This window comes from Trichoderma atroviride, chromosome 1 (genome assembly GCF_020647795.1).
Source record: "Trichoderma atroviride chromosome 1, complete sequence".
In the NCBI taxonomy this organism is placed as follows: Eukaryota; Fungi; Ascomycota; class Sordariomycetes; order Hypocreales; family Hypocreaceae; genus Trichoderma; species Trichoderma atroviride.
In genome coordinates, this window is record NC_089400.1 from 4,801,630 (window position 1) to 4,819,824 (window position 18,195).

Genomic DNA, 18,195 nt, shown 5'->3' on the forward strand with positions numbered 1-18,195 from the left:
ACGAATTTTAATATTGCTTGTTTCTTCTTTTCTTTTCCCAGCTCCGATATCCCGACAGCTTTTTAGCATTATAACTTTATATTTTTCTTCTTCTTCCCATTTACATGGCATACATACGCATATGTGCTGTAACCCATTTATTTCATTGATACTCTCGCCATTCCACCAGACAACATCTTGACACTGGGAGAGCAAAAGCGGATTTCTAGGAGGCTGAAGAGGAAACCTGTTCCTCCCCTCCTTTTGTTTCTCATTATATATATATATATCATTTCATCTCATTTCATCTCATCTCATCTCGGGTATGGCAAACACTCTGGTTCCGCGGCATATTGTGGCATTTTTTACATACCAAAGCTCTCACGAGCCACGCCTGATCTTAGCGGCGCCCGGGATCTGGTGATATTTGGCTTACATTTTCTTTTTTGTACTTCATTGATTCCCCTTTTCCTTTTTTGCTCTTTCTCATTTATTTGGGGAAGGATGAACGAGAGCGCATGGACAACTCGTGACCATATGGGAGGGATTAGTCTGCATCTATGATTGATATTTGCTCACCAAAATATTATTATTCCTTTGTTATTCCTCTTGCAAGGTTGAATTGTGAAATGTGCCTTAACTTCAAGCGAGCATCAATCATTGTCTTTTTCCCCCTCTCCGCATCAACATTTGCTATCAAAACGCAACTTGGTAGGGACTGAGAAATGACTTTGGTATAGTAAAATCCTTGTGAAAAAAAAAAAACATGTGCCTGAATACTGGCGCTCATTGCCCATCCTCCTTTGGCCCATTTTATGCTCTTGACACGTCAAACGCCATACACCAAAAGACCAGCAGCTAACCGATTTAACTCGTCTAACAAGAATTCATTAAGAGGTCGTTGAAAAGCAAAATAAAAGTGCACATTGAACGGATCCCTCCTCCCTTTCGATATTGAGAAAGCAAAGAGTCTCGAAAACGGGAGAAAAAAAAGTGGGATTATGCCTGGTCGTCTTCCTCGGCTCCAATAGCAGCCCACTCAGTGCCCTGATTCACAGAGCTCAATCTGGCACACAAACTCAGCAACACCACAGTCTCCGTCGCAGCGTAGTGATTAAGCGAGTCTGACAGAATCTTCATGTGACGGCCAAAGTTGCTCTCCCACTTGCGGATAATGTCGGCAAGATTGTTGACCCGCGACTCGACGCTCTCCAGGGTCGAAGCATCGTGCTGTGCTGCTGACCCTGAACGCGGGGCGCTGCTCCTCGAGGCCTGGAAGCGCCGCCATTGGTCGTCGGTCATGGTGTCGGGCTTATTGCCGCTAGACAAATCAGGATCAGACTTTTCGATCTCGCGGGATAGGAAGCTCGTGTAGGCAGCGAAGATGCTGCAGGACTGCATAAGCTTTGAGTTGACCTAGACAAGCAGTGAGATGTTTAGTAAGGCGTTGGCGAGGGAGGAGAGTGGGGGAATCAGGTCATTCGTCATACCTTTAGTAGCTTGCTATTGGTGAGCATACACTCTTTCAGGCAAGTGTCCAAGAAGTCTACATGGTCTTGCATCAGCTCGTCTACCGTCCGATTGACTCCGGATTTCCTGTCAAAAGTGTCGTCCTTGGCTTTCAAACGGGACATGAACTTTGTCCAATTTGGTTCGATTACTTCTGCAGTGCAGAAATACAGGACCTGCTGGACGTAGATGAGCATTCTCGCTCGCAGCGTCGAGGCTCGTCGCTTCCAGGTCTCGAGCTCTTGGTTGACGCCCTTGTGGGCCCAGGTCACGCTCTTTGTATGTGTCTGCCAGGTCGACGACAGTTGAGACTCCAGGGTGCGTAGAGAGAGCAAGAAACGGAAGAGTGCTTGGTAACGCCACACGGTCTTGCGGCTGATCACCAGAGAGACTGGGAAAGGAACCGAGTAGTCGAGCTGAAGAGATGTAAAGCCAGTCGCGTTCTTATCCGGTTCAATGGGCGGTTGGTTAGTAACAGGCTGCATCACTTGGCCTGACTCGATTCCTGTGATGTTTACAACCCGCTGGAGATTGTTGATGAGGGTAATCTCGTTCATCTCCACCTTTACATCCTCTTTGAAAGGGTCAAGCGAGGCCACAGTCCCCGGCTGGCGCAGAACTATATCCAGCAGAGACTGCAGCTTGCTTGTGTTGACCGATTTGACGGGCTTCCTCAACTCTGATGAGCCAAGCTCGAGGAAGTATGAAAACGAGTCTGACGGATCGAGGAAGAAGTAATGTTTGAGCGAGCGCAGTCTCAACGGTAGCTCATGCGTGGTAAGTAGCAGCTGCATGAGAGACTCGTTGGCATGAGCATAGGCATTATTGACATTCTCAAGGAACCGTTTGTCGTCGAATGAGGTTGGTAGCTCCGTCACTATTTTGCTCACGTCCACTCCGCCACATTCGCGAACGACGTTGAGATATTTTCCAGCCAGCAGTACCTTTTCCTTGACGCCCTCCAGCTGCGGCGGTACATCTTGATCACGGATGGTATATCTCCTCTCCCAGTACTCGTCGATATAATCTCGCTCGAGCCTCTCTCGTCCTATGCTCTTCTGTTCCCTAATCATAAACTCGGAGTGAGGATCGTGAATACTGCCATGGTGCAGCCACTCGTTCAGCATCTTCATATATGGTCGACTCGCGTCCCGCAATAATGATGTCAATAGTGATCGGGCAGCCGGGTCACCGCCCATCGACTCTAACCTTGAGGCTAGCAAGCCCAAAACCCCGCCGCCCTTGCAGACTTTCAGAGCTTTAGAACTTCCAGGAACGAGATCTCCGCCCTCAGCAAGCCTCTCGAGGACTTTTTCGTAGTCGTCTATATCATCGTCATCTTCCTCGTCGCTTTCATCGTCCAGCAGCGCGTTCTTCTTCAAGAGCTCTTGTGCCATGGCGTAAAGGTGGGACAGCATCTGGCATGTGGGCAGTGTGTGTATGTGGAGGACATGGACGGTGAATGATTCGCTCGTCAGAAATTGTGTTTCCAGTTGAGCAATCATGACCAGGTAGTCCTGCAGGCACTTTCTTACGGAAGCGCACAGCGCATGATTGACCGCGCCGAACTCTTCCCGACTCTGCACGTCGACAAAGGCTTCCAACGCTGAGTAGTAGGTGGCCATTTTCAGCATGGACTTTGTCAAATCGTGCAAGCTAGGGTCAAGACCTGGCAGGATCCGAAATGGCGGCCCGGACAGTCGATCTCTCTCCTCGTGAGGAGTATAGCCCCTAGCATATCGAATGTACTGCCCCTCGTAGCCCATGAAAACATATAATAAATCTTCCACAATAGCTGCCTCCTGAGCCTCCAGCGTTAACTCGTTCAGGGGCTTTGGCTGCGGCGCGAACGGAATCGCGAACGCAATGGGAGGTATTGATATCCGCGAAGCAAGGGCGGCAGAAGTATGCGGCAGAAGCGTCGCCTCGGGGTTCCAGGTAGCTGGTCATTCAAAGTGTTAGCTCTATATAACAGAACAAAAAAAAAATGTCCAGCGTGTATAAACAATCTCGTCTCTCGTCTCGCTTCAATAAAAGAGAAAAAAGGTAGATCGTACCTGGAGGCGTCTCTGCCCGCATCTCTCTCTGCCGCAGATCAGTAGACGATTTCTGTCTGCGCATCTCCGCCGGCCTCTTCTCCGGAGGCTGCTGCTGCTGCTGTTGCTGCGACTGTTGCAGCGTCGACCGTCTTTGCGGCTGCTTCACAGGGCTGTTCGTCCGCGAAACCACCCGCTCCACGTGAGCTTCAAAGGCCCTCTCGGTGACTTTGCGCTCCTCGTAGCGCCGCTCGTCCTTGGCTCTGCCCGCGGCCCTCGCATTGCCTGCTGGCGACGATCGCTTCTGTGATTCGTTGCTGCCGAATGGGCCCGCCTCTGCATTCTTTGCATCCGCCGCGACCCTTCGCAGGTTTCCATTGGCTCCGGGAACCCGGGATCGCTCGTCAGCAAAGACGCTGGCGCGGCTGGATGCCCTCGTTCTTACGCCAGACATATCGCGGGTTCTAGCTACATCCGAAGCTGGTGTGTAAATGGACGTGCCCGCCTCGTGCTGTCACTTCGGGCCAGGCTCGGTGAGAAAATTGAAGGAAATTGTCATATAAAACACGCCTCCCGCACTTCTATCATGGAGAATTGTTACCAAGTTTCTTCGTCTCGTTGTTTGTGGTGCTGTGTCCGTCACAAGTTTTGGCCAATGCTGGGTATAAGTTGATTGTGGCTTGTATGTCATAAAGAGCAGGCAGCTTAAGCTTGCACCGCTATTGACTGGCCATAGTGGGGTGAAACACGGCCATCAGGCGCGTCGCGGTTGCCAGTTCCATTGCGCCGGAATAACATTGACCGCGCCTCCGGCTGCAGCTCTGCTCTCGTTGTGGCGCCAGCTGTGGCGGTGCGCTCGAAGCGGCGTGCTTTGCTGCCTCACCCCACCAGGAGGTACCTACGGATTGCGTACCTGTGCTGGAGGTAGCTGGATGCGTAGGCCCAGTGTTTGCCTGATAGCAGCAAACACCAACACCAGCTTCGTCTTTCTCTCAGCCTTTCCTTGCAGCCTCACCATCCCTCCCCTCTGCCATTCTTTCTCGCCGCTTGATACTCTCACTGGCACTCTAGGCCAAATCCACAATCCACACAATCCGCCAAGATGTTTATGGCAAGATCTGAATACGGCAAGCATCTCTTCCCCCCGCGCCCTCATCTTCCCTCCCCTCCCCGTTGCTGAAGCTCTTGGCAAAAACGCACACGAAGAGGCAGATGCATCTTGAAAAGGAAGAAACAGGCCTGCAGTCATATAGATGCACCAACACACGGCCAAATCACTCAAGATGCTCTGTGCTAACTGCATTCTCTCCCACCTCCAGATCGGGGTATCAACACCTTCTCCCCCGAAGGCCGTCTCTTCCAGGTCGAATACTCTCTCGAGGCAATCAAGCTCGGCTCCACCGCCATCGGCATCGCCACCTCCGAAGGCGTCATCCTGGGCGTCGAAAAGCGAGTCACCTCCTCCCTCCTCGAAACCTCCTCCGTCGAGAAGATTGTCGAGATCGACCGCCACATTGGCTGCGCCATGTCCGGTCTCCAGGCCGACGCCCGGTCCATGGTTGAGCACGCCCGCGTCGAGTGCCAGAGCCACGCCTTCAACTACAACGAGTCTCTGAGTGTTGAGAGCTGCACACAGGCCATCTGCGACCTCGCCCTGCGCTTCGGCGAGGGTGCTGACGGAGAGGAGACCATCATGAGCCGGCCCTTTGGCGTTGCGCTTCTCATTGCGGGCTTCGACGAGAACGGACCCCAATTGTTCCACGCAGAACCCAGTGGCACTTTTTATCGATTCGATGCCAAGGCCATAGGATCAGGCTCGGAGGGAGCTCAGGCAGAGCTGCAGAACGAATACCACAAGGTCAGCTTCCTCACTTATACAACATACTAGACTATACCGAGACAGCCCGCTAACGAGCACATATTGATAGTCTTTAACAATTGCCGATGCAGAGACCCTGGTTCTCAAGACGCTGAAACAAGTAATGGAAGAGAAGCTGGACTCCAAAAACGTGCAGCTAGCCAGTGTCACCAAAGACAAGGGCTTCAGAATATACACAGATGATGAGATGGCCGCAGTTGTCGATCGACTACCATCAAACTAATCAACTATCAAATGCATAACGAGAATAGAAAATAATTGCATTGCAGACTCTTTTCCTTTCCCATCACTCAAGTAGCCAAGTGAATGGGTGCGTGCCAAGGGTCACTCGGATAAGCTCCATACATATGTCATTATGACTATCTAAGTGGTCGTGGCATCATACATAACATCATACAATAAACTCTTAAAAAGAAACAGAATACAATTCTTAGAATGCAAAACAAAATCATCGCAGTTGTGTCGCAATTGTGCTGATTTTTCTCATCATTAAATTTCTCACACCAGTTATAAAAAAAAAACCTCTCCTACCATTTGCCACTTTCGTCAAGCCATACCCTCCTTTTTCGCCCTGAACAAACTCTCATTACTCCTTCCTAAATGCTTCAACAAAAAATCCGTTTCAAAAATCCCTTCAAAATGAACGCTGCATTGTATCTCAGTGCTGTGTATTGCAAGCAGAGAGAAGCAAAGCATAGTAATGACAGATAAAGAAAGAGAACAATCCCTAAGACTGTGAGCTTGCATTCCTGCCAATCGGTTACTTGAGCCTTTCTCCCTTTTCTTTTTTTCCCTCTTTTGTCCCATTCATACTCTTCTTCTTGTCCTCTTTCTCCCTGTATAAGCTGTCTGTCTCTCTAAAACATCACGCATTCTATACCGGTGGTTAGTTTAAATCGTCCCGTAGTTCGAGTCTCGCGAGTTCTGTTTCGATTGCTAGTATCCCGATTGCGTAATGTGTTCTTTCAGCCTTGGCCAGTACTAACCGCCGTTCATCGCTTGATTCTAATTCGTCGATTTTCTTATCAATTCGGCGAGGGTTCTTCCATATGGAAGATGGAAAATCATTGATAATGGTTGGTCGCGAATATTCTGGCCCACCCATGGTGCTTGCCTTGATCCATGCAGATTCACATCCACAGGCAATTTGCATGGCGGACTGCCATCCTGTGAGACGAGCAATGTCATGCATTCTCTGGATTACCCATTCTCTCTGCGCAGTTTCTTTATACTAAAAATATGTCAACATACATTGCATGCAAACAGAAAGGAAAGAGAACGGGAAACGGTATACTCACTTGTATCCCTGCGACAAAGACACAAAAGGAGCTCTCAATAAGAGCAGCACCAAGATAGGTGTTTATATTTGCATACTCCGAACAATCCGCAGCAAGCCCAAAGGCAATTTGTCCAATCTTTTGGGCAAAGCCCGCCGTCTTCTTTGCCATTTGCCCCGCTGCCCTCATGGCCACTGGAGGCATCGATGGGTGGCTTCGATACAGATGGATAAATCCCATGTAATAGTTCATCCAGATGCCGGCAATGGAGTACGTTTTGAAGTAAATGGCGTTGCCAAAAGGCGTTTTTGTTCCTTTTTGATCTCCAAATTCATCATTTATGGGCTGAAATCCGGGCCCAAGACGGCGCTTGAAAATATCAAAGGAGCGGTAAATGCTATTCCACTCCTGCAGAGCGGCTTCGTAGCTGGCTTCGGGGTCAATATCATCTTGGGAATCGCTCTGCGGCGTGTCGTCTCTCGGAGGACTAAAGCCCATCGGCGCTTGTACTTTACCAAAGGTTGGAAACATGCCTGGAAACATGGTTGGGGATCCAGCTCCAGCTCCGCCACCTTGAGCTTCTATGGCCTTTTGTTTTCGAGATAAATCCTTCGAAACAAAGTCTGAAAGCCGCCCGAGCAACAAGATCAAGTGATCATATGTTCCATACCTAATAATGCGCAAATTATTAGCAGCTGTTTTATGGGAACCGGCGAAACTAAGGGAAAAGACAGGGGTTTAGGGGTCACATACGCTGCAGAATATGTCGAAAAGGGTGCTCTTGGAGGAATCTGTGTCCAGCATTCATATTCCATGCTGTGTTCCAGTTAACATCACATACTCGTCCAATTGATGGAGCGCAGAGAGCTTACAAGAGCTTAGTACCCCCTAACATGCTTTGATATACATCCATTTTGCAGTACCACCAAAAGAGATCGCAAATAATGTCATATTTTTCAATTTCTTTATCGGTTGCTGGAGCACTCCTTTTGTCAGAAGGCTGTCTCTCTCCTTCACCGTAATCTTCAGGGGTTACGACGAGCCCTGTTATAGCGCGTAGAAGGTCGTAATCCAGATTATTTAGTCCACCCTGTGGTGATACTGGCTGCTGATGAGAGCCATAAAATTGGGAGTTTATGTGCCCCAGTTGGTATCCATTGGCTTCTTGACCTTGGCGCATACGCTTCACAGGGAAGCATGATCGAGTCATGTCCCCCAAAGACATCTCGCGGAACAAAATCCTGGCACCGAATAGGTGATTGCACCACTTTGTATGATCAGACGACCAAACTTCAAAGTATCCGAGCAAGAGAGTTGCGGCAAGAGTTGCCGGTTGAGTCCTCTTAGACGGCGACTTTACACTATTGGCCACACGGCGAATAGCGCGATGGTAATGCTTCAGTGCTGCTGTCGGAGGGCTGTCTCGAAGCTTGGCAAGCTGAAGGCTCGCCAACGCAAGCATAGCATGAAAGAGGCCCAGATGCTGGAGTGCCAGTGTTGGAATGGCGTCTGTAGAGACTGTCAGCGACATCCTACATGTACTTTGGCCTTTTCAGATCGCATGATTGACTTACAGCTCCACAGACTTTGCCCAGATCCTGCCGCTGTTCTGCTTTTACCTCTCTCCGCTGCACAAGATATGTTTCCTTCAAAAATTGAAATCCCAGGTCCAGTGACATTGATAAAGTGCATAAATACCATGTTTAGGCCACTAGCCCAGTATTCAGCGGAATAGGGAGCCTCCATGTACGCCAACACATCATCATTCTGGGCAAAAGCTGAAAAAATGCTAGCGTCTGCAGCATTCAAAGTCCAACGCTCTGATACCATGTTCTTAATAGGTGGCAGATTTCTTCTAATGTCCGGCATATCGTCATCAGAGTCAGGTATGGAAGCTTCATCATCCAACATATCGGGTTCCCATTGGTTATTCAGGGGCTGGGGGGCAGCGGCGCCCGGGTAACTACTTAGTCCATTGTCACCATTCAGACTGCCAAAATTGGTAATCGCATCCTGAGTTGCGGTTCGGTCTGGGGCCGAATAAAAAAGGGCCTCGGGAGGAGCGGTGGCAAAATAGCCAGGTCCTCCATTAGCTTCGGCTACAAGCAGGGGGTTAGGGAACTGTGTGTCATAGGGAACCTGCATATATTGATTGGGAGCCATGTTGTATGCGGGAGCGTTTTGTAACAATGTTCCTTGATGAAATGGATGCTGATATGGTGCTACAGTCGGCTGAAGAGGCATTCCATGTTGATGATGGTCAAGAGAGGGAGGTCTCGGCGCAATTGCTGGAAACAGCCCTCTTGATGGCTGCCTGCCGGGGTGCGTGGACAGCGGATCACCTGCGATGCCCGAAGGACCCGAGGAGTAGATCCCTTGGCTAAAAGGTGAGGAAAACGAGCCAAGAGGTTCCTTGAATATGACTCTTTGGCTATATCCTTCGCAGTCGCGTCTCGACTTGATGCAGTTGTTGCAAATTGGCCTGCCTTCGTCGCATTTAATTCGTCTCCTACGACAAGCTATTGACAATATTCTGTGTTAGAAAGGGAAACACAAGGTATAAGGAAATAGAAAAGCTCTAGCATCAAGAAAAAGGCAGATTCAAATCAAACAACCACTCACTGAGACAGCCGGTCTTGGTCCGCTTCCTGGTAGTGCCTGTCTTTTTGCGGTTCGCCTCGTCCTTGTCTCCGTCATTTTGCAGAGAAGAGTTTCCCTGGTGTTCATGGGCAGGGGCCTTTGCTGCCGCAGGTTGTTTTTCCATCATGGCGGTATACTTTGTTCTGAGAAGGGGATGCTGAATAATGAATTATAGATTCCCTTTCTCTTGGATTTGAAATCGAACACAAATGCAAGAGAGTATTTCGACTGTGTTGAAGAAGTGGCCAAAATGATTCCAAAACGATAACTTTATACAGAAGAAGATGTGACTCTGAAGCAGGCGGCAAGATGATATGCCGTGGAATATAACAAGGGAAAAATCGCCATGTGAGGGGGGGCAAGACACGAGTACGGCGGCCACGAAGCCTACAATGGCACGGTAGAAGAGAAGAAGGACTGCACCACTTGCTGCTGTGCTCAGCCACTGGGAGAAGAGAATGGTATTAGCACGCCTCGCCGAAAGGATGAAAGCATCAAATAGCGGATGGACAGGAGGAGGAGGATAGTAGTCAGTGGAACATGGCTGGTGTAACTCGAGGGCAGAGCGGATGCCAGGATGGAGCGTCGAGCGGTACGAAGATGAGGCCCGCTCGTGATCACGATCATGCAGCCGCGGATGATGCCGACGGAGATGGAGCCAGAAATGGAGCAAAAGGGGGCGGTAACGGACGAGATGGAGGAGGATAACAGAGAAGAGAGCAGCAAAAGTCCTGACGTATGCGTGTAAAGGAAGAAGTCATACGCCAAGGGGAAAAGAGAAGGAAGAATAGACAAGTAGGAAGAGGTCAGAGCAGGCGCACATGTGAGTGACGAGGAGCCGTATCCCGGCAAATGCTTCTTTCCTCGTTGACGCAAAGTACTGCCGGGTACGGGTACTAGTAGTAGAGCATCTCGAGATGTTTGACGAGGTGTTGAAGAGGGCGTGGCGCTTTGAGGAGGGAGGGGTGGAGCAATAATGACGACTGGAGAAAATACGATGCTGGCGGTGGTTGCCCAAACCAGGGGAGGAGCTCCCCACCAACTCACCTGTATTTCCGTTCCTGGGCCCAACTCCCGCCTTATACCTGGCCGAGGGGTCGCTGTTGATGCCTAGAGTTAGCGAAGAAAGTATCCCGCCGGCAGATGCTGTGGATGGAGATGTCTTTTTCGACGCCGTCAGTAACAGCGACAGCATAGACTGCGCGTACCTGAGAGTAGAGATGGCGATGTTACCAGTGGCAAGAGACGGATTCGGGGCGCCCAAGGCTCGCGCCTAGAACAGCTGGAGGATACAGTCAGTCAGTCACCTTGACATGTGCAAATCCCACCGTTGTCCTTGACCACCTTTGAGGTATCTATGACGCCCAAACCAGCCTTTGGTGTCGAGTGCTGAGAGCAGTCGTTAGCTGACATTGACGGTTTGGATAGGGCAAACGACAAGCTGGAGATGCAGCGAGAAGGACGCAATGACAATGTACACAGGTATACATACATACTACTAGTACCTGTCGTCACGTCCGCAGCCAGTGACACCAGCAGACGCAAACACCAACCTTGTGCTGTCTCAGAGCAGCTGGGACTAAAGGGTAGAGGCAGAGGGCTTGATGCGCAGACTCACAGAGACTCGGGTTGTACCTACAGCGATGGTCGTACCCTGTTGCTTCAGACAGCCGGCAAGCCCCCAAACTAGGTACTTGTTCCTTTAGATCGAGACCCAACTGGGGGGGACCAATCAATGATTCAGGTCGGCGCCTGTCCGGCAACCACAGGCGCAGCTCTTGGAGGCTCTCTCGCTCGCCGCGGGAGTTTGCAGAAAGGTCGCTGCACAGATGGGGAGGGGCAGAGACGTGGATCGCAAGAAGAACACGAGGGTGCTAAGATGCCGGGATGTCAAAGATGCCAGCTTGGCGGATGGAACCGTGCTGTTGGGAGACGCAGATATAAGGGAGAGGGGAGAAGGGGAGGCGAGCTGGGGAGAAAGGTACCAACCGATCACCTCCTTACTTGTTTACTCACAGCGTGACTGGCTGGGCTGAAGGGTTCGAACCGATGGACACTGGGGAAGCAAAGGACTCGAAGCTAGGTAGGGGGCAGAGACGCCAAAGTTCTTGGAAGACTGGGATGGCTGTTCTTTTGTTCCCCTCCTTTGACTCCTCGCCTTATCTGCTCAGGTGGGTGGTATCACCGACGGAATTGGTCATCCAGACCTGCAAGAGGGGGAGCGAGGAAATTTGTCCAACGCTTCTTTTTCCAGCCCCAGAGCTCATTGGCGAGCGAGAAGAGCAAGCTATATAATCAAAGAACACCATCCCTTGCCTCACATGGCAGACACCGAGGACGAATAGAACGACTCTCCTGCTGGATGGCAACTCCAGCCGGCCATCAACCCCGGCATTGGCCCACAAGGCTAGGTATGCATGTTAGACGCTCAACTTTGCTTTTTATTATGCCATGCCAGCTTTACCCATGCACAGAGCTCAGTCCAGTTCCTCCTCCTTGGTGCTGATTCTGCGGCGGGCACAGGCCAGCTAGTGAACAGGAATGGGATGCTGCCTCGGGGCTGACAGCGCCGTCGTGGAGATGCGCCCATTGTCCGCTGTCCGGATCTGTTATTCTGAACCTGGCTATTCGGAGACATGTCTGCAGTCGCCAGTTGCTATGGTGCCTGAAGATATCCTGTCTGTCCTGGAGAGAGGACACCTAGCAGGCCTGGAGAAAGGCCAAGGTCAGGAAAGGCCATGGATGATGACTGGGTACCGCTGCGGCGGAAAGGATTTCGATCCGAGAAGAAACACAGACCAATAGACACAGAGGCTTGCAAAAAAAAAAAATAACGGCGAAAATGGGGGCGAGAAAGGAGAGCTGAAGTCATTCATGCCCCCCCTGGTTATGCATAGCTTGTCAGCAACTGCAGTAGGAAAAGCAGAACGAGGCTGGCCTATCAGCAATCGACTGCCGGCCTGTACATTGACACCATGGCCACTTCATCGCTGCGTATCGCGTGGTAGCAGAGGGATAAATTGCCTTGCCAGGCCACTCGGCACTGTCAATCAACTGCTCGACTGTTGATGCAAAAACCACGCGCTGGCCATGATCTGGATGGCAGTCGAATGCCTATTATCCCGGCATTTTGCTCAGCCAACTAGGCTACCTATCTATCCATGCCGGGCTGTGTTGGCCACCTCTCACGATGCCACACTTTTTATTCGCCAAATATCAGCGGTCCCCCTCTCAGCTGCGCCATACCCCTAGCCAGCCTGCTTCACACCAATGTCAAGAATCCTTGTCCTTTCATTTCTTTCTCCCTCTGCAACGCCAACGGTGAAGCGGCGAAAGCAAGGGCGCCAGACAGGAAAACACTGTGTTACACAACCAGGACGGGATGTTGTCCAAGGTTGCAAGAGTTCAGTTGTACATTGTATATGCCCACGCCAGCCACAGCCAGGCTATACCAGACGGCAATTACCGCCCAGGAACGTCCTAAGTGGACCTCAGCAATTAGCTAATACAGGCGCTAGATACAGCCTTGCGGGCTGTGGTTGCAGCAGCTCCGAGTGTTTCAAAGCCGGATAGACACTCAGGACCTGAGATGGAGAGACACCCGATGCTACCAGGCATCGATGTCGGTATTCTTCCTCGCAGCGCATCCAGTAAATTTGTCAGCAAAGGCGGGCAAATCCTTGTGCTAGGCGTATCTCTCAAGGCGTCTTATTGTCTGATGGACAAGGGAAAGGCGCGAGCTATTCGAAATACGGCGTCTGTTTATTAAGTCGGATTTATATTCAGCATCACCACTTCCAGGAATTTTTCTCTTGCTTCTGTTTACTCATTTAGCCTTCGCCATCCTCCACTGGAGTATAAAGTCTCCAGCTACTTCCGACACAAATATATATTCCACTCACCGCCATCCATCCATCCATCCATGGTCCAGCCGTAAACTCAGCTTCTGGCTGGCTTGCGGAACACGGTTGCTCTAGATCATGCATCTCATCGCCCATCCGCCGCTTATGCCGGTCGAATTATGTTTCTGTGGTACACAAACCAGTCGCCACGTGCTACCCAAACTCTCTTGACTCACATTTCCCATGACATGATCCTTTACCGCTTTTGCAGTTCAAGAACAAAGGCCTGCCGTGGCCGCGGCAGCAGCAGCGTGCGAGCACAATTGTGGTCACGGTCGTGGTTATGTGGCTGTCGTAATGCATGGGCAGAGTTGTACCAAGTCCTGGCTCACGGCTTCCTGCGTCATCTCCAGAGTCACATACCGCCTACCTTGCATGGACGAGATGGATGGATCAAGTGCTCAATAGGCGTGGAGACCAGTCTACTGTGTAGGCTGGGGAATCAGCACACACGGACACAAACTTATCAGATCGTCAGCATTTGATAGGAGCCGGTGTTGGCTAGACTTCATATCCGCATCAACAAATCATGGACCGCCATGACGGAAGAGGGCACATAATGATCTATGCCCTCCTTCAGCTCCTGCGAGGGGTAATGGCCAAAGCACAAGCAAGCCCAGCCCGTTCTTGGCTTCCCTCTTTTTCTCCATCATCGCCAGTATCCATACACTGGCTCTGGGCATGTCTGAGACTGCCGCTTCCGCGAGTTGCTGCTCCCCTGCCATCACCACAGGGCCCTCGCTCCATCTTTGTACGTGGCAGCACACACAACGGCAAGGGACCGGGGCCAGACCAGATCTGCCGTCGTGGATCAAATCTCTGTAGCACCTAGCCGCTGTATCGGAGCGGGTGAGAGATTGTTCATGCCACCATGCGCCCAAATAGTGTACTGTTGCCCCGTGGATCAGACCAAAAAGCGCGGTACATGTTACGCCGCGCTCCCACTTCGCTTTGAGGCCCGCAGCTCGCCATGCAAACACACCCTCGCTGCCGTCTTGTCCCCTGCCGCCTCGACCAATCTGTGTTTCGCCAGAGGTTGCGGATGTACTCGGTGCCTCTGTCAAGTTTGGCCGTAGAAGCTCATCGCTCACGTGTGTATGAGGAAAAGATCCGGTCTTCTTTTTGCCCCCTCCCTTTTTACGTGTGTACATCTACAACCTCGTCTTCTAGTTACACGCCCCCTTTCTCTTACTTTCTCTTGGACACCACTGGCCGCGGTTGATGCGAGAGGATAGGCATATATGCACCCTTCTCTTATACTACAGCATCTACCCCCGGCATATGCACAATCAAAGTTCCGATTTTCTCGGGTGAGTGCTTATCCCGAAAACTGCATTCGTTTCCTCCAACCTTGAGTGGCTTGCTCTCCCCTACCCACACACACGACACCACGGATTGATGGCGATGAGGGGCCTAAGCTTGCGAGAGGTAGTGTAATCTTCAACAGAATCCGACTTTTCTTGTCGGCAGCTAGCCATGATTTGAACGCCCTTATAAAGGACTCTCGCATCAATTTCCCATAGTGGCGCTGATTTAAACGCATAATGCATCCTCTATATCCAAAGATACCGCAGTGAGATGACCCCCCTTTACCGACTCCTCTTGCAGCACTCCATATGTTTAAATAGGAAGGAAATGACCCTTTATCCGAATTGCAAGTCATCGAGTATAGCTTTTTGGAAAGTGAGTCGTGATAATAGTAGTACTATTAGAACTATATAGACTTTGGACTCCACATTACTTTGGGCTGTTCTTTGCCTTCTAGAAGCTTTTCGTGAGGGGTTTACGAGTGTTTGATTGAATAAGCTAAATAATTTGCTAATTGAGCTATGCCAGTTTCCATCTAGAGTCTAGGCGACTGTTGTTCAAAGTGAGCATTGATGTCTTTCCGATGTCCTAGTATGTGTGGAGTCTAATCCATCTGCCATCGTGTAAGCATGAACTAGGAAGAATCTCAGATGGCATTTTGCTGGTAGTTTGCAGTAATACGGCAGAAGGATTACCTGGTGGTAGATTCGCTCTCAATTTCGTACCTATGGTAGATACTGAGATTATACAGTATTTTGGCCATGATAATAGTATATCCTCTAATAAATAACACAGTCCTTTCCGTGATTCTTGTCTGTGTCCCCCACACTCTCCATACCAGGTAGCAAAACATGAATCGAGAAAAGGTGTATATAGGTACCTAGGTACCTACTGCCCATGTATTGGACAAAAAAAAGGGCCCCGCTCTTACCGAATGAGGTTCTTATCCTTGAAAGGATTATCTATTCCGACAATACGTGGTGTATGCCAGGCAGTGATTCTCCAATAAATGCCGTTTATGTGCCGTGTGGATGACTGATACTATCAATTCCTACCCCGCGCTGATATCTATTGGTACCCAGCCGCTTTCTTGGAACATTGGTACCCGATGTAAGTACCAAGGTGACCAAGCTGTATCTTCCCATTCTACAACTTGAAATTACCAGGTATCTCGTTTTTGCCATACTGTCACAGCATACCTACAGTGGGGACAGCCATGGGGACAACCAAAACCACCTACCGCGTCCAGGGTATTCCTGTTGATGCCTCGCCTGATGACATCAAGATGATAATTTCCCAGGCCTTGGGTGAAGACGCAAGCAGGCTCGATCCTACCATCCATTCGCTTGCATCAGATCCCTACAAGCCTCCCAATTCCAGCACAAACGTCGCCACCGTCACCTTTAAACACACCCCAAAAACGCTCAAGGACAGCGACAGACTAACGGCCGATGTGACATGGGACAGCAAGACGCACTACATCACGGTGGACTCTTCTTTTGGGGGCTTTACACCTCTGAATGATGCGAAAACCAAGCTTGGTTCGAGGATGGAGTGAGTGTTCTCGCCGACCAAGAGGCGCCTTGTGTGTGCTTACAGAATGCAGCGTGATTGCCGTCAGCGGGCTCAGCAGCCATCCTTTTGGTTCTTGGAAAGCAAGAGGGGGCACATTTATGTGGCTGAGAGATGAGGTTGCAAAAACGACTGAAAAGGCCCGTGTTCTACTTTATGGATACGATACAACACTGGCCAACTCCGAGAGCTTCCAGGACGTAGGCGATATTGCACAGCGACTGAGCTCCGATCTTAACGCGATGCGGAGCGGGCGAACAGTGAGTATCAGTTGCCCATAAGACGACTCACAAGATAACTCACAAGCTCACTCATTCCCGGCCCAAGACGTCGTGGGTGCCGACCCCAATTGTCTTTGTGGCGCATAGTCTAGGAGGACTTGTCGTGAAAGAGGCTAGTAAACTCTTATTCCTCGCTACTGTTCCATCTTCTAATGCCACGTGGCGGTGCAGGCTATCTATAAGATGTCTGAGCACTATCCGGATGACTTTCTGAGTATATACGGTCTATTGCTGTTTGGGGTCCCAAATTTGGGTATCAAGACCGAGTACTGGATGCCGATTGTGGATACGAAGCCAAACAGGAACCTCATAGACAGCCTTGCACCCGATGCCTTCTATCTAAGAAATTTGCAGGTAAACTTTACCAAGGTGTTTTGTTTTCCCGGGGCAAGGGTTACATCGGTGTTTGAGACAAAGAAGAGTGCAACTGCCAAGGTAAGTAGAATCACCAAGGTTCTATGCCACATGGCTGATGCATTTGAGTGCCCAGGAAGAGTCGCCCGGGCAATGGAAACTCACCGGGCCTCCAGACATTCTGGTCACACGCACCTCGGCAACAGGTCATTACTCTGATCGGGTACAGCATAAACATATCGCCTTTAACCAAAATCACTCTGATCTACCCAAGTTTGGCAGTAACTACGATGAGAATTACAGGGCCATTGAGCCTTTCTTCAAAGAATGTTACGACGACGCTTTGGAAGTAATACACAAGAGATTCAATAGCGAAGGTTCGAGTCTGCACTTTTAATCGGAATCCAATGAACAGCAGTCATTGCTAATCAGCCGTCGTCAGCTCTCAACCCAAAATACACGGTAAATTCAACAGGCAGAAGCCGCGCAACATGTCCAAGCTGTTCAAAAACATGCATGTCGCAAGTCAAGCTTCTGCAGCATCTGAAAGAGAGGGGGAATGACATCTGTTACCAAGACGCGCTTCGAGTGGCTGTTCAAAGGGGTCGGATGGGCATTACATCCTTGCTGCTCATCGGAAATGAAAGAATCAATGCAAAAGATGAAACCGCTAGTACACTTCTTCATTATGCAGCAGCGCATGAAAGGCTGGATATAGTCCAGCTCCTTCTCGATCGAGGTGCCAGCATTGAAGCGAGAGATTGCAACGGATATACACCACTTAATACGGCCGCTCATTATGGGAAAACAGATTCAGTCAAGCTGCTTGTTAATCGAGGCGCCAACATTGAAACAAGGACTAAAGAAGGCCAAACGCCACTTATGCTTGCAGCTTGGAATGACAGAATAGATGTGGTGAGATGCCTTCTCGAGCAAGGGGCTGATACGGAGGCGAGGAACTACTACGGTCTTACGCCGCTTACTGGTGTAACTTATGATGGACGAGCGGATATAGTCGGGTTACTTGTCGACGGGGGAGCATATATTGAAAGCCAAGATGATAGCGGTAAGACGCCGCTTGCGTGGGCAGTTGAGGGTAATAACGTGGATGTGGTCAAACTACTGCGGAGTCGAGGGGCCGGGAAAATCATATGGGATGCGACAGCCGGAGCTCGATATTATTAGCAGATTCTCAATCGAACATGACGATAATTCATGCATATCTGGTACATGTAATCTAGGTACCTGATCTTTCAAAGCCGTTTTTCTCAAGATTGTCCCAAGTGTGGTTTACCTCCGCTTTGACAGCCTTTCAGCAAGGAAATCAGTCACTCACTGCTCTGTATCCGTAGTTGGAGGCCGCAAATCTGATAACAGTACCAGAAATAGAATAATATCTATAACAACAGAAAGAAACCACATGTAACATTATTATCAGTCTATAATCATCTCTATAAA

At 50.0% G+C, this 18,195-nt stretch overlaps 5 protein-coding genes across 7 annotated transcripts; 2 read left to right on the top strand and 3 right to left on the bottom strand.

The window, feature by feature from the left end:
* Window positions 1-571: 571 nt before the first annotated feature.
* TrAtP1_001735 (uncharacterized protein) lies at window positions 572-4,356 on the bottom strand. Its single transcript, XM_066111127.1, has 3 exons — window positions 3,546-4,356; window positions 1,470-3,430; window positions 572-1,395 (listed from the first exon to the last, which is right to left on the bottom strand). The coding sequence occupies exons 1-3, from the start codon at window positions 3,976-3,978 to the stop codon at window positions 979-981; spliced, it is 2,811 nt and encodes a 936-aa protein (XP_065967200.1). The 5' UTR covers window positions 3,979-4,356; the 3' UTR covers window positions 572-978.
* A 96-nt stretch (window positions 4,357-4,452) lies between these two features.
* Window positions 4,453-5,843, top strand: TrAtP1_001736 (uncharacterized protein). Its single transcript, XM_014085853.2, has 3 exons — window positions 4,453-4,651; window positions 4,844-5,382; window positions 5,453-5,843. The coding sequence occupies exons 1-3, from the start codon at window positions 4,627-4,629 to the stop codon at window positions 5,624-5,626; spliced, it is 738 nt and encodes a 245-aa protein (XP_013941328.1). The 5' UTR covers window positions 4,453-4,626; the 3' UTR covers window positions 5,627-5,843.
* TrAtP1_001737 (uncharacterized protein) lies at window positions 5,844-9,447 on the bottom strand (the record flags this gene model as incomplete). 2 transcript variants are annotated; one of them, XM_066111129.1, is made up of 7 exons in its annotated part: window positions 5,844-6,327; window positions 6,390-6,634; window positions 6,702-7,350; window positions 7,434-7,496; window positions 7,553-8,189; window positions 8,255-9,199; window positions 9,303-9,447. In XM_066111129.1, 7 exons carry the CDS (start codon window positions 9,445-9,447, stop codon window positions 6,261-6,263), a joined length of 2,751 nt encoding a protein of 916 aa, XP_065967201.1. In that variant the 3' UTR covers window positions 5,844-6,260. The 2 variants fall into 2 exon arrangements, with proteins under 2 accessions (XP_065967201.1, XP_065967202.1); XM_066111128.1 differs by having other exon boundaries at window positions 5,844-6,634.
* A 4,302-nt stretch (window positions 9,448-13,749) lies between these two features.
* Window positions 13,750-14,373, bottom strand: TrAtP1_001738 (uncharacterized protein; the record flags this gene model as incomplete). Its single annotated transcript, XM_066111130.1, has 1 exon — window positions 13,750-14,373. One exon carries the CDS (start codon window positions 14,371-14,373, stop codon window positions 13,750-13,752), a length of 624 nt encoding a protein of 207 aa, XP_065967203.1.
* A 1,143-nt stretch (window positions 14,374-15,516) lies between these two features.
* On the top strand, window positions 15,517-18,157 carry TrAtP1_001739 (uncharacterized protein). 2 transcript variants are annotated; one of them, XM_066111132.1, is made up of 7 exons: window positions 15,517-15,640; window positions 15,697-16,084; window positions 16,137-16,362; window positions 16,430-16,495; window positions 16,555-16,818; window positions 16,874-17,114; window positions 17,180-18,157. In XM_066111132.1, exons 1-7 carry the CDS (start codon window positions 15,562-15,564, stop codon window positions 17,920-17,922), a joined length of 2,007 nt encoding a protein of 668 aa, XP_065967204.1. In that variant the 5' UTR covers window positions 15,517-15,561; the 3' UTR covers window positions 17,923-18,157. The 2 variants fall into 2 exon arrangements, with proteins under 2 accessions (XP_065967204.1, XP_065967205.1); XM_066111131.1 differs by having other exon boundaries at window positions 15,517-16,084.
* Window positions 18,158-18,195: the final 38 nt, after the last annotated feature.